The following is a 12,934-nucleotide window of genomic DNA, read 5'->3' as shown; positions in this document are numbered from 1 at the left end:
TCACACACAGAAAGTGTGGAGACTTCTGTATGCCGCTGATGTTGCATAATAGACGCAGCTTGCCCTCTCAACAAAGCCTTACCAAATTATAGAAAAATTAATGCATACTAATACTACCCGCCATTCCCGTGGGGGTTGAATAAACCGTAAAGCCCGGTTTCCATCTAGCTATTTTAGCAGGAGACTACATGCTCATGTCGTTAACTTGGGTGCAACATGGTTCAATGCACTCATCTTCACCTGGCATTTTCAACACTTATGTTAGTGTGTCCGAAGGCCACTATTTGTACTGCTTCTCTCGAGTACCCAGGGCGTGCTTTGCAAAATAATTTTTGCACCGACTCATGCAGAGACAAAAAACGTGGGTTAAAGGACAGGAAGTGCATGAGTGCTTCGTTGTGCCCTGTACCCACCTTTCTTTGTGCATGTCTGTTGGCGACAAAAACTATTTGGCAAGGCGTAACTAACATGCCCAAATTGCTACTCTTGACAGGATATACCGTCACACTCTCTCTGCCTTCACAAAATAGCCATTGTGTTTATAGTAGCACAGTAGGCATTGGTGGTTCTTGCCACAGGTGAGAATGTACTGTAGCAAGGGGTAAAATGTGTGTATGTATTTGTGATTTCACAACGTGGGTGCACCTGATTCCTGGCCTACTTTTATAAACTCTCTCCAGGTCAGAGACCATAGGTAAACCCAGACTGGCAAGACTGTTGTGAATAATTAAATTGAGAGGGAAGCTTAGCTTTGCCCTAGAAAAAGCGATTAGACATTCTTCATCAAAGAACTCTTCACATAACGTTTATATCCAATAATCCCACTTGGTCATATAAGGTCCCTCTATAAAAACACGATTTCATGTGTTCATATGAGGCTATCTTATATCGGGGGTTTTGAGGCTTTAAAAAGGGCTATTTTAAAAGGGCTATCGTGGGTAACATTAATATCAAGGCTCCATGAATGTACTTGCTCTGTGATACGATGGGGTGAGCTGGCTCGTTGAAAACGCTGAATGCCTAACCCCCTTTTGGAACACCGACTGCTTTTCAATAAAAGGCATCTCTTGCTCCTCATTTTCTGCATTTGTGGGAGCAAGCCTTTAGACATTTGATATAGCCCTTTGACGTTTTCCACAGGGCCATTTCGTGCATGCAGTTACCTGGAATACTTGGCCACTTCAGGAAATTTCTTCAGTTAATGATGCATTAGTGGCAAAAGAGATCTCAGTGGAGGAGCCCTCCACCTCCTGATGTGCTGTTGCCCAAGTTTGACTTCAACAGAATTTTCATTCCTGTTCTGAGACTCCACATCAGAATTCACATTATGGGTAAATGCACTGTCACAACTCTGGTGATGACAATGCAAAAAACTGGCATAGTTTGTGCGGCACCATTAACATTGGTCGTTAAAGGGACACTAAAGGTTACTATTAAGTCAACGTGGACTGTTGAAATACCATCCCAGAAACCTCGAAACGCTTGTTTCGTGCCAAGGAGAGACTTATTTTAAGAGAAAATGCGTTCTGAAGCGTCCGCGTACCTCTAGCGCAGTTCAAATCGCCCGCCCTCCGATCGAGGAGAACTGACATCATGGTCTCCTAGTGACGTTGCGCCATCGGTGAGTAGAACGGCGTCCGCAGACGGCGCTACGGCTTTTCTGCGCAAAACGCGAACGCGCGGCCAGAAACAGAGCCAAGACAGAGCCGACAGCAGAGCGAAAGCGGGAGTATGGTGGCTAGCGGAAGGAGAACGAATTACGTCCCACGTTACGTCCCACGGCACACGGAGAGTCCGTTTTCGTTAAACTATAGGCTGCAGCGAGCTCGCAGCGTGGTCGGCGTGGTCTATGAGAAGCGACGAGCCTTTTCGCACTCGCAACAGGGCATAAAAATGTGCGAATCGACGCAAAACTCGGCCTAGAAACGTGCTTCGCCACAGCCAGGGCTCAATACGACCCAAGCTGGCACGACCCAGATGTCGTTTCCCGCACCGCCACCAGGTGCCGCTACTATACCTCACACTCCAGCGCAAGACGCCCATAAGCTGGTACTTCATTCTATGACGCTAACTTCGACGCTCGTCGCAATGGAACCTGACACCGACAGATTGGCTCGCGATGGTGGGCTCAACTTCAGCGATTTGAGCACCGACGAGCGCGACCTGCTTCTGAGGGCTCGCACTGCCGGCGTCGTTGCGTACGACGACGGCGGCCTCGACACCGGCTCTCCGGAGCGGGAAAGCAACGAGGGCTTCCCACGACATCACATGGACGTGGCATTTTCGCTGCTTGTTCCAAATGAAAGTTTCGCGAGCAGAACCCTCACAGCACGACGCGATAACGAAACTACTGAAACTCCAAAGCGTGCGCGGCGCAGAGTCGAGCGAAAACGAAACCTTTCGAACACCCATATTACTGAAGGGTAACGTCAAAATGTTATTTTTTCCTAGAATCGAATAGACGTAGACAAGTAGCATTTTTTCCGGCTTATAATCGAATGAAATGATATTTTTAATACGAGTAGTTGAGTATTAGTAACACAAATTATGAGGAGACCTTTCGTCATCGGGCTAGTACCGGAATGTCGCTGGGGGGTCTCAAATCGTGTCATGCATTTACCTCAATTTCTCGGTTACTAAAGCTCTGTTCGCGATTATATTGACGCCTTAGACGTTCTAGAACATTGCTCTACCACTTTAACTTGAGTTTCTGGTAACCTTTAGTGTCCCTTTAAATTAGACAAAGGTACATTTTCACTTTTAGCATGTCGAGCAATGTATAAATAAATTAGTGTGTATTCTGTAAAGCACACGTGGAGGATTTGCTAGATGCTTCCAGATGTTCACCTGCCCACAGTTCTCTCTTATGTACTTCACCGACACCAAATTTCCATTCTTTTGGACTCTGCACCGGAATTTTTACTGCCACCGTACTCCACCTACCAAATGCTTCAATGCAAATGTTGAGCAGACTGCAAGGACATATAGTGACATGTTGATGAAGATTAGTGATCGAGTAGTACGGTAAGCTCGTGCTGCCTGCATAAATGGCACTTGGTGATGTACTATCTTTCACCATAGGCTATGCTGTCCACCTTCCGTCATTAGGGGCAAGGTGATGAAATTTCAGCGTCGCATCTCTCAACTTATGCTGCGTCGATGTGAGGACGACTGGAGGGACGCCGACAATACTTTCATTGCTTTCATCACGCTCTTCTTTGCCTTAGTCATGTCAAACGCTTGGATAACTGTCGAAAAGGACAAGACGACGGCATGTGACGACGGCTCCATCCGAGTGACGGACGCCGATCTTGAAGGCCGTGCTTTTGCTGTACTGCAGGTGGCCAGACCGATGACGTCATAGTCACCGTGTTTGGGACATCGCTTGTTTCAGAAGTACAGTGAGCTAGAATATCAGAAGCATGGAGGGCAATCCACTATAGGCCTCCGTGATAAGAAGTGAGCGAGTAGGCCGCTACTAGCAGTCGCAGAGCACAGCCGATCCAGATACCAAGCTGATCACGTGGGTGCCACTGCCGGTTGCATGGCCGCTTGTTTAGGTTGCTGCTGTGCCTGTTGGGACCAATGGTTTCGCGCGAATAGCTCGTTATGAGTGTTTTTCCTTGCATTTGTGAGTTCGTGGCCACTGTCACCACACAAGAGCGTTACTGAAACGCACCCGAGTGCACTTTTCAGGAGGTGCCAGTCCTGGAGAACTGCATGACCGGGCTTTTGAAAACAGCTGATTGACAGGTTGGTTTGGTTTGACCAATATAGTGAGAAACTCTATTGGTTTGACCCCCCTCCCTTCGTACTGTGTATTTTTGAGCAGGAGAGATTGTCGACTCTTTCAAGCGCGCGGGAAGCATATTACGCTTTAAATTCCAAATATGGAACGTATTCTGAAACGCCTAATTTAACGTCACTGGCTATGCCATAAAGTTATTCGGCGTGTTTGTAATTTCACGCATAATTCATGCACTAGTTGTTTCGAGTTTGCTGCGAAACGCGTAGCTGTACAGGCAGCTCCCGTTGCAATATTTCAACCCTGCGCAGGAGCTTTACCGCACTTTGCCAAAAATTTCTCGGAGCGATATTGTAGAACACACAAATCGACTGCCTAGCGATTTTGCGCGCAACGGCGACAAGTCCAACCCCACGCACAAAGAAATGTCCCATCCGAGCGACGACTCTCCAGTGTTGCCGGCATGAGGGCAGCGAGTACGCACCAAAGCTGGCGTGTGACGCAAACTGTAACAATTTATGTTGATCTATTTCGCAGTACTACGCAACATAAAGTATTTCTGAAGGTCTTACAGTATGTTTCTTTTTTTCTTGCGCGTATCAAAATTCGGTCGTTTGCTCGTTCCGACCGCGAAGCGTGGCAAATTTGCGGTGCCCGCGAGTTTTGTACCCGGCCGCGCACGTTGAACCGCGGCTGTCTGCTACGCGAGCCTTTGTTTTTTCCCTGCACCGAAAGGTTCCTGTGCGACCAGTGGAGCGGTGAAGGAGCCTAGCACCTTTCAAGCTAATTCCAATTTTAAGCAGACGGCAGGTACTGTTCCATAAGCGCTGTGTTCGGCGAGTCCGAACAAAGCTAGCCCACGAGAGCGAATCTTCCACGGCGGTAAGTAAAAGCGGCACAAACGCCTCAACGCAGTGCAACTGCATACACTTTCATTGCCTTTTGCAGATGAAACTCGTGAAGAGGCTTATCTAAACTATTAAATGGTTGACACCCAGAGTGTAGTTTATGAGCTTTATTTTGTCAGCCTTTTTCTCTCCTTCTAGACCGTCATGAAGCGAAAGTCGTGCCCCTACGGCCCGACCAACGACTACGTTCTAAGCAGCCCCATTGGCCGCCTTGCCGTGAAGAGCTGCCCGCACGGTCTGCACAGCTTGCATCAGGTGGATGACGAAGCACTTTTCTCCCCGGACCCGAGGTACCGTATTTAGCCGGTCGTCATTGTTTCTTTGGCATTTCTCATCCAGGGACATGCAGGGATTCCATAGTTGAACATAGCATACTGTAACCGGTTGCAGTTATGTGGATCGGGCGTGGATGGTGCAGATATTGAGGGCTGTTGCCTGGCCTGAATTGCTTAAAATGCACTTTTACATGATTCGAGAATGAACACAACCTTGTACACCACACTGTCACTTAGAAAAAATGCCATATAATTCAAAGTTGTGCCCTTAGTGACATATACAACTATTCAACTACATCTTGAAATAAGCACACAGAGCACAAAGAAGACCAGTGTGCTTGTGTTGCGTGTTCTCATTTGCTTAGTTTGAGAGTAGTCAAACATCTCGTATCCTTTGCACTTTTCAGGCACTATTCATGTTGGTCTGTCATTATTTACGTAGTTGAGTGGCTGCTTTACTGCAATTGCAAACAAGCTTAGGATCACCAGTGAACTATGGAAAATTACTCAGCTGTGGCATTCATTGCCGGACACTGAAATTCTGATGTTTGATTTATGCTAGCACTGACAAGTAAGCCAGTTTCTGTCTTTCGTCATTCTACCGTAACGACTTAATAAATTTTTTGGTTCTGCTTCCTCGAATGAGGAGCTACATATGACAGTATATGGCAAGTCCACGCTACATACCAAATTCTTTCCAACTTTTGCACTGATGCCCATTCTAGGCTCTTTGGTGGGTCAGAATGATGCTGTTGTAGCACGGCAATATTTGAAGCCGAAATCAGTCATGCAGGTTGGTGTAGTACATTGACTTGGAAATTCTTTAGCAGGCATTGAACATTGACGAGACCACCTATCAAGACTGGTGCATGGGTGTCCAAAAGGCTTGTACAAAATAATCACAATGTTATAAGAGCATCACAGCTTTACTACAAAATATGTAATCGATTTATAAGGTGCTGCAGCATTACTACTTGTCGCCATTGTCTTTCTTTTCTGTGCCTTGTCTCCTCCACTTGCGAGGCCCACGAGCGTTGTGCCCCTTTTGGAGGCAGTCTCCGCCCTTTCTCACTTTTTCACGTCAAATAATTTCTGAATAACACCATGTCTATACTGTGGATCTAGTGCTGTAGTGTTTTTCTATGCTGGTTGCCTTCCAACAGTAACTGCTAGCAGAGATGATTGGACTAACAGCGCCTAGGTAGAACTTGGACAAAAAATAAACAGAAAAGAAGGGATGAGAACATGGTGGTTACTTTCACAATTTCTCTCTTTTGTCCAGGCGTGCATTTAGTTCCAGTTAGTTTAATCCCATCCAGCTTATTAGCCCAAACTTGCACCTGGCTAAACAATGATGCTTGTTCTTTTTTTTTTCTTGTCAGAATTGAGGTGAAGTTGGTGAGCCAGGAGTTTGAGGACAATGGCTACACGTACCAACCTGTGCTAAGCTGCTTGTCTTGGCTTGATGCCTACTTCAAAAGCCCATGCCAAGAGCAAAGGCCACTGCCTGCCATCTGTGGACCAACTGTTTTTCCTAGAGGTCTGCTGCATTTTTGTGTCAGAGGCATTCTAATTCCTTATCCAGGGTGGCATGCTGATGTGCTGCTTATAATAGACTCGTTTCATAAATAGCAAGACATTTTTTTTTGTAACGCATCATTCCCAAGATTTGGCGGCCTGCATATTCTTTGCCTAGCCTATATGTTCGCAGCTAGTGCGAATTTTTCATCCGTTGTGTATGCGGAGTGCATGAAATTGCTCGACGTGCAGCTGGCAGCGTGTGGTAACTCTTAAGTGTCATTTTAATTGGAGATATTGCTGTAATATTCTCGTCACCAAGCTGCATGACTAACAAAAGTTTTGAAATGGGTCAATTGTTCTGCTGCACTTATACCAGTATGTCAGCCTTTACTCTCCAGCATGGATGAAAAGGTTACATTTGAGTACTGCCTGCTTTCTTGCCCACAAATAGTTAACATCAGTGCTTCATCTTACCAGAAATAAGTGTGGTGAACGATAATCGACTGACTGGAGGTAGATTCACAACACATACGAAACCCATATGGGTCCTTCAGGGAACAAGAAAAAGCTTTGTCCTGGTTCAGTGTTCAAACACGTCACCAGTGTGTTGTTGGAGCAGTCGCTCTAGAAACTGAGCCAACCAGGCAGCTAGCAGTTGGCAGTGAGAGGGCAGAGTAACAGACAGCACTTTTCTGTTACTGCAAACGTCAGTTGAGCGCTGCTAGAAAGTGCGGCGAACATCACCTGTCGGTCGAATGTCTCGAGCCGTAGTGCACATCTCGGCTCACATCAAGAAGCCAAGAGAGAAGAACAAAAATAGCCACTGGATGCGTGCTCAGTGATCGGTCCCATAGTCGATATGTCGGTCATTCTTTTCTTTCGTGTGCTACAGAACTATGTCGACCACACTGAGGCTTGCGACCCAAGGCCTTGGAAGGCCTGACCTCACCTCAGCCTCCAATCGAATTTTACAACTTCACTGCATGCTTCACCTCAACTTCCAGCAACCTCACCTCGACCTCACCTCGTCCTCATTAATGAGTGTGTGGTCGGACCATAACACTCGACATCATTTCACGAGTTGGAGGAGGCTCTGTTTTCAATGTAGATCTTGATGTAGATCACATAACAACATGCCGCGGTGGCTCAATGGTTGCGGTGTTCCGATGCTGAGCGCGAGTGACCATGGCTCGTGCCAGTGGGGCCCTGGAATAGGGGCTCCAACCATCTTTATTTACATTGAATAAAGTTTTACTCTCTCAATTCAGGTGCACATTAAGGAACCCCAGGTTGTTGAAGTTCATTGTAGTCAAAGGGGCACTGCAACATTGCAAGCGCCTTTCAAGTATTTTTTCAGCAAATGGCAATAGTGGTTCTGTGAACGCGAAACATAAACGGGAATGAAAATGGTGAGATGGGGCGAGTTGGTAGGTTAACGTCATGGAAAGCAAAAACAGCACAATGTGGAGAGTGGATGAAATGAGACAAAAGATTCTTCGTAGGTGGTGTGATGAGGTTTGTTCTTGCATTGTAAACATGGATGCTTGACGCCTACTTCAGTATCCCCGGGACGCTGCCCATTGCAGACGTCGGCAATCGCTTTTTCTAGCGAAATGTTGACTTCACGAATTACGCCGCTCCTGAATATATCTTGGGAAGGGCTGCTAATCATGATGTTTTCTTGACAGCCCTTAAATCTCGTCTTAGCAGACAATGCATCCCGATGGTTAGCACATGTGAGTGAAATCTCGGCACGTTGCCTTCTAGATTTTCAGCGTGGCAACAACTGTTTGAGGTCATGCTAAAGATCCGTGCTGGCTTTCAGTGTTTTGCATAATTTTTTGCAAGCAATAATGGTGGTGCTTTTTATCAATATTAAATGAGAAAAAAAGCTATTTTTGCAAGCTTCTGTGATGAATCCTTTTGTATTTCACACTTAACATGTTGTACTGAGAATGCTACATGCCTACACTATCTGAAAGTGGGCTTTTTATACCATCCAAATTTTGTTGCAGTTAGCTTTTGAAGGCACACATCGCCTGCAGTTTGGAGCCTGACATTTATTCGTATTCGCTTCTCAGTGTTTATTGTTAAAAGCATCGAACTGCCAGAAAATCATGGCAATCTCAATCTGGTGCAAGAATTTACAAAGCATGCTCGTTCTTGTTCACACGCTTCAATCCTCCATGTTCAGGTTATAGACTTCTTTAGCTTTTACACCAATACAATGTGCACTTTCACTTTTCTTTACGAGAAATAATCACGGCGTGGCCGATGACTCGTGACATTTAACATATTTATGTTAAAATGTGTTTACCCACTCCAGCTTAAGGTCTCATCAGACACATAGCAGTAACCTGAAAATAAATAACTAATATTATGGTGACTATATGCTCATGCTATTGCTGTCGCCGCAGGCTCGTTTTGGGCCTCGGTGTGGCGGACGTTGTCCGAGAAGATCGGTCCAGGGACGACGGTGAGCTACAGCGAGTTGGCAAGGCTCTGCAATAACCCCCGGGCTTCCCAGGCCGTTGGCTCGGCCATGCGGAACAACCCGCTCCAGCTCTTAGTGCCGTGTCACCGTGTCGTGCGGCACGACGGCACCCTGGGACATTACGCCGGGGGGAAGCGAGACAACGTCAAACAGTGGCTCCTTCATCACGAGGGCATTTGCTACTAAATCGCTGCGAGGAAATCGAAAAGAAGTCGCGCAAGACCTGTGATAAAGCTTGCTGTTGGTGGCCTGCCAACTAGCCCTGGCCACTGGATTGGCCAGTTTTGTGCCATGGTCACATAAGAGGTCCCTCTAAAATGTGCCAAGCTGGCTTTTCCGCAAACAGTTGCCCAAAATATGGTGTCTGCTCGCACGTCATTAAAATGGCGTTTACCGGATGGTTGGCGCACAGTGATTATGTTCATGAACTTGTGTTTATGATGGGAAGGAATACTGTAAGGCAAGAATTACGTTTTGTTACCATTTTAGCGATGCATGAGCCACCATATATTGGACAGAGTGCCCTGCAGAATGACCAGCTTGAGTTGTAAACAATGAACATGGCCAGTTTAGTCATGCCTCTTTGTAGGGACTTAAAAATGTCACCTAGCCTGTTGGCCCTCAGTATTGCTGGCTAGTTGCACCAAGTTTGTAAATGGACTGCAGTTTACCAGATGTAGAATACTGTGGGGATGACCGAAAGTAGTCATCGGCTGGCCTCTTGGCTAGTAAAGTCAGAACTTCTGCAGGTTATGCTGTCAATGTAAAGCGAAGGCAATATTAAAGAAACTGAAAGACACCGTCACGGAACTGGCCATGAAATTGGACTTCACATTTGCAATGTAGTTAATCGTGCTACTTTGCAGCGACTTCAATTGATAGGCTGAGGTTGTCAGTTGGTTGTCTATATCAGCGGCTAGATGCAGCAAGTTTGTAAAGAAAGCTACAGTTGTTTTCACTAAACGTTGGAACAGTGCAAGTGAGTAAATATTAATGAGTTGGCACCTTTACTTGAAAGTTCCAACTGTCGCAGGTCTTGCCGTCCCAATAAATTTAAGCCATTACCAGAGTCCCTTATTGCTAAACATGCTGAAAGCTTGTAAAGCAGCTGGTGTCCAATTTCATTTTGAAGTTTTTTTTGCTTGTTCATGGTCTGAAATGTCTGTAGGTTGTACTCTTTGAGAAGTTGGCTTATCAAAGTAGAGCAAAACAGTTCCTTGAAGTGCTCGCAGTTAGCTTCATGCAAACAGTTATGACAAAGGAACATTTGGTAAATACAAGATTTGCCAATGGTTAACTATAAGGTTGACATTCTTGCACTTTCGTTGGCAGCGATGTTCTGCATTGACTTTTTATTAGGAAGGCACTCATAATTTGCTTCATGCCTATAGTTAGCACAGAGCTGAATGGCTAAACAGTAGCTTTTCTACAAGCATGGAACATGACCTTATAGTCTTTCACCAGTTTTTGCTGCAATACCTTGCATTGCGCTTTCATTGTAAAAACTTCAAAGGAAGGATTTTGCCGAGGCACTTCCTCTAGTGAACTGCTTTGTGTGAAACTTTGATAACGGAGTGAATTGTTGCCTTGTGCTACCAGTCTGAAAGGTATTGATCCACATATTCGGAGAAACTGCAGATCAAGTTTGCTTGTTAAGAAGTTGTAAGGAATATTGACGCAAGAATGCATGAGCAATTGGTTGCTGGAGCCTGCAACTTTGATGTGCACAGCTTGCCTATTGTCTGATTATGTATTTGACGCATGCCTGCTTATGTAATACAAATAGAGAAATGTATCACTGTGGGGAGGTTTGCCAAATTGTAAGGAGTCTTATGGCGTCTGTAATTGTTGTTCGTCATGTGATACGTTGCTGCAATAAAATATTGCCTGCAAGCTGTCTGCAAACCTCCAAAACTCATGTTTCCTGGCTGCAGTTATCTGTGCTTGACCCGTCATTGATGTTGAATTGTGGAACTGAGCGTCTGTCGCAAAGTTTCTATAACAAAAGTTTGTAACTGGTCTTCAGCATCCACACTGCATAGAAACTACTGCGCATAGCCCAGCTATGGCATCTTGGCACCTTCTTCCTTGTATTTACAAATTAGTGCTGTTACACAAAATAAAGTGGATCGTACACAGCATGCCAGACTTCTCAACTTAAAATTTCTTGCACACGGTGGAGGGGCCGAAGAATTGCGACAACTGGCAGTGATGCCTTTCAGTGCAGTAGAAGCCACCTTTGCTGTGTTCTGTGATGTCCCTTCACCATAAGTAAATATGAGCAGACGACCCATGTACTTATGAAACAAGGTGCACAGATACGAATGCTGAACATTGCAACAATGAGGCCAAATGCGATCTCTGAATGCACAGTATCCGTTAGCCACGACACGACTTCTCATCTTGAGCATGTTGAGTGGTAACTGTGTCTAGCCTCTTGATATTGCGGAACCACGGTGTTTCCATTTCACAATGCAAGCTCCCTACCGGATGCTAGTATCGCCTATTCTAGCTTGGTCGGGCTGAAACACGTCCATCATCTGGTACACCATGCTGAAACGGCAGTCATCGCATCAGGGGTCTTTGGCGACGCTTTCTGGCTCTCCCCAGAGATACACCAGTCCCCGAGTCGCCGTCAGTAACACCGCTTTCGACGGGTGTTGAGACAGAGACGACACCGGCGCTTCGGTCGGGTGCCTCAACCTCTCCACCAGCGACCCTTCGACGAGGTTCCAGCAGCAGACCTGGCCGTCCTCGGACCCGGAGTAGACGTGCGAGTCGTCCTGGCTGAGGCAGCAGTCGAGGTAGAACTGCGCGTTCTTGTGGCCGGCGAACTGCTGCAGCGACTGTCCCGACGACTTGTCCAGGAGTCTCAGCGAGCCCCCGAGACAGCTGACGAGCACGCACAGGCCGTCACGCGTCATCTGCACTCGCGTCGCCGGGCAACCCAGCGTGTCCGCGCACATTCTTCCCATGCGGAGGTCGTAGCGACGCACTTTCCCGTCGAGCGACGAGCTGACGATCTCGTGGTCGGTGGCCAGCACGCTCGTCACGGCGTCGCGGGCCTCCTTGAGCGCCTGCAGGGGGTCGCGGGCCCGACTCCTGGTGTCCCAGCAGCAGACGCTGCCGTCTATGGAGCCCGATATGACCACGGTCGAGTCCTCGTTGAAGCAGACGGCCTGAACGGCGCCGGCGTGGCCGCGCCACTTGCGCGAGCTCTTGGCCGTCGTGACGTCCCAGAGCACGACCGACTTGTCGGTGCTGGCCGACGCGATGGTGGCGTTGTCGCACGAGCCCCGGATGTCCAGCACGTCGCCGGCGTGGCCGAGGTACGTCTGCAGGAGTGCGCCGCGGAACGGGTTCCACAGCTTGACGGTGCGGTCGCTGCCACCGCACAGGCAGTAGTTGCCGTCCGCGCTGAAGCGGACCGCGCGCACGGCGCCTTGCTTGCAGTCGAGCTGCTTGATGTTGAGGCTGGGCACGCCGGCTACCATGGCTGCGGCGATTGCCGAGACGAACTCGTCGCCTCAGGCGCCCATATTACGTTACAAAAATACAACCGGCACACGAGCGCGCAAGCTATTCGCACTTACCAATACAGTGAGAAACGGAGAAACACTTCCACTTCCCATGCACTGCCATGCACTTCCCAATCCATAGGGCTTCGGCTAAAGTGTGTCTAGGCTCGATGTGGCTAGATGAGTCCAGTTTCGTTTTCTGTTTTTTTCTTTTTTTTGGTTCTTGGTCTTTTTTACTCGTTTGATTTTCTTTTTTCATGCGACAAAATTTACCTTAAGTACTTTTTGTCGACGTTAACACTTTGTAACTTAGTGTTGTCGAATTCGGTTTCGGTTCCGGGTGCCCGCGACTGATGTGCGTTGTGACGGATGGCCAGCGATTGAATACTCCTTGCAACAACTCGAGGCTTTAGTACTTTTAGCACTCGTATCCTCGCTGGTGTTGCTATTTCTTATCAGGGCATTGATCGACG

At 47.2% G+C, this 12,934-nt stretch overlaps 2 protein-coding genes across 3 annotated transcripts; one reads left to right on the top strand and one right to left on the bottom strand.

Annotated features, from left to right (window-relative positions):
* Nucleotides 1-3,507: 3,507 nt before the first annotated feature.
* Nucleotides 3,508-10,842, top strand: agt (O-6-alkylguanine-DNA alkyltransferase). Of its 2 annotated transcripts, XM_075702093.1 has the most exons (5): nucleotides 3,508-3,753; nucleotides 4,481-4,627; nucleotides 4,792-4,943; nucleotides 6,311-6,468; nucleotides 8,867-10,842. In XM_075702093.1, the coding sequence occupies exons 3-5, from the start codon at nucleotides 4,798-4,800 to the stop codon at nucleotides 9,127-9,129; spliced, it is 567 nt and encodes a 188-aa protein (XP_075558208.1). In that variant the 5' UTR covers nucleotides 3,508-3,753; nucleotides 4,481-4,627; nucleotides 4,792-4,797; the 3' UTR covers nucleotides 9,130-10,842. The 2 variants fall into 2 exon arrangements, with proteins under 2 accessions (XP_075558208.1, XP_075558207.1); XM_075702092.1 differs by lacking the exon at nucleotides 4,481-4,627.
* Nucleotides 8,869-12,560, bottom strand: LOC142590189 (WD repeat domain-containing protein 83). The gene has a single exon (XM_075702091.1). It carries the CDS (start codon nucleotides 12,435-12,437, stop codon nucleotides 11,517-11,519), a length of 921 nt encoding a protein of 306 aa, XP_075558206.1. The 5' UTR covers nucleotides 12,438-12,560; the 3' UTR covers nucleotides 8,869-11,516.
* Between the last annotated feature and the right edge of the window lie 374 nt (nucleotides 12,561-12,934).

The sequence above is a fragment of the Dermacentor variabilis genome, chromosome 8 (genome assembly GCF_050947875.1).
Source record: "Dermacentor variabilis isolate Ectoservices chromosome 8, ASM5094787v1, whole genome shotgun sequence".
NCBI classification, from domain to species: domain Eukaryota; kingdom Metazoa; phylum Arthropoda; class Arachnida; order Ixodida; family Ixodidae; genus Dermacentor; species Dermacentor variabilis.
Note: the sequence above shows the minus strand (reverse complement) of the source record. Positions and strands in the feature narration are given on the sequence as shown.

What these genes read in the sequence shown, in the direction of transcription:
- agt (XM_075702092.1), top strand. Translation starts at nt 4,798, where the DNA reads ATGAAGCGAAAGTCGTGCCCCTACGGCCCGACCAACGACTACGTTCTA. An exon ending in CTTTTCTCCCCGGACCCGAG is followed by an intron (nt 4,944 to 6,310) that starts GTACCGTATTTA and finishes TTTTCTTGTCAG; the next exon opens with AATTGAGGTGAAGTTGGTGA. An exon ending in ACCAACTGTTTTTCCTAGAG is followed by an intron (nt 6,469 to 8,866) that starts GTCTGCTGCATT and finishes CTGTCGCCGCAG; the next exon opens with GCTCGTTTTGGGCCTCGGTG.
- LOC142590189 (XM_075702091.1), bottom strand. Translation starts at nt 12,437, where the DNA reads ATGGTAGCCGGCGTGCCCAGCCTCAACATCAAGCAGCTCGACTGCAAG.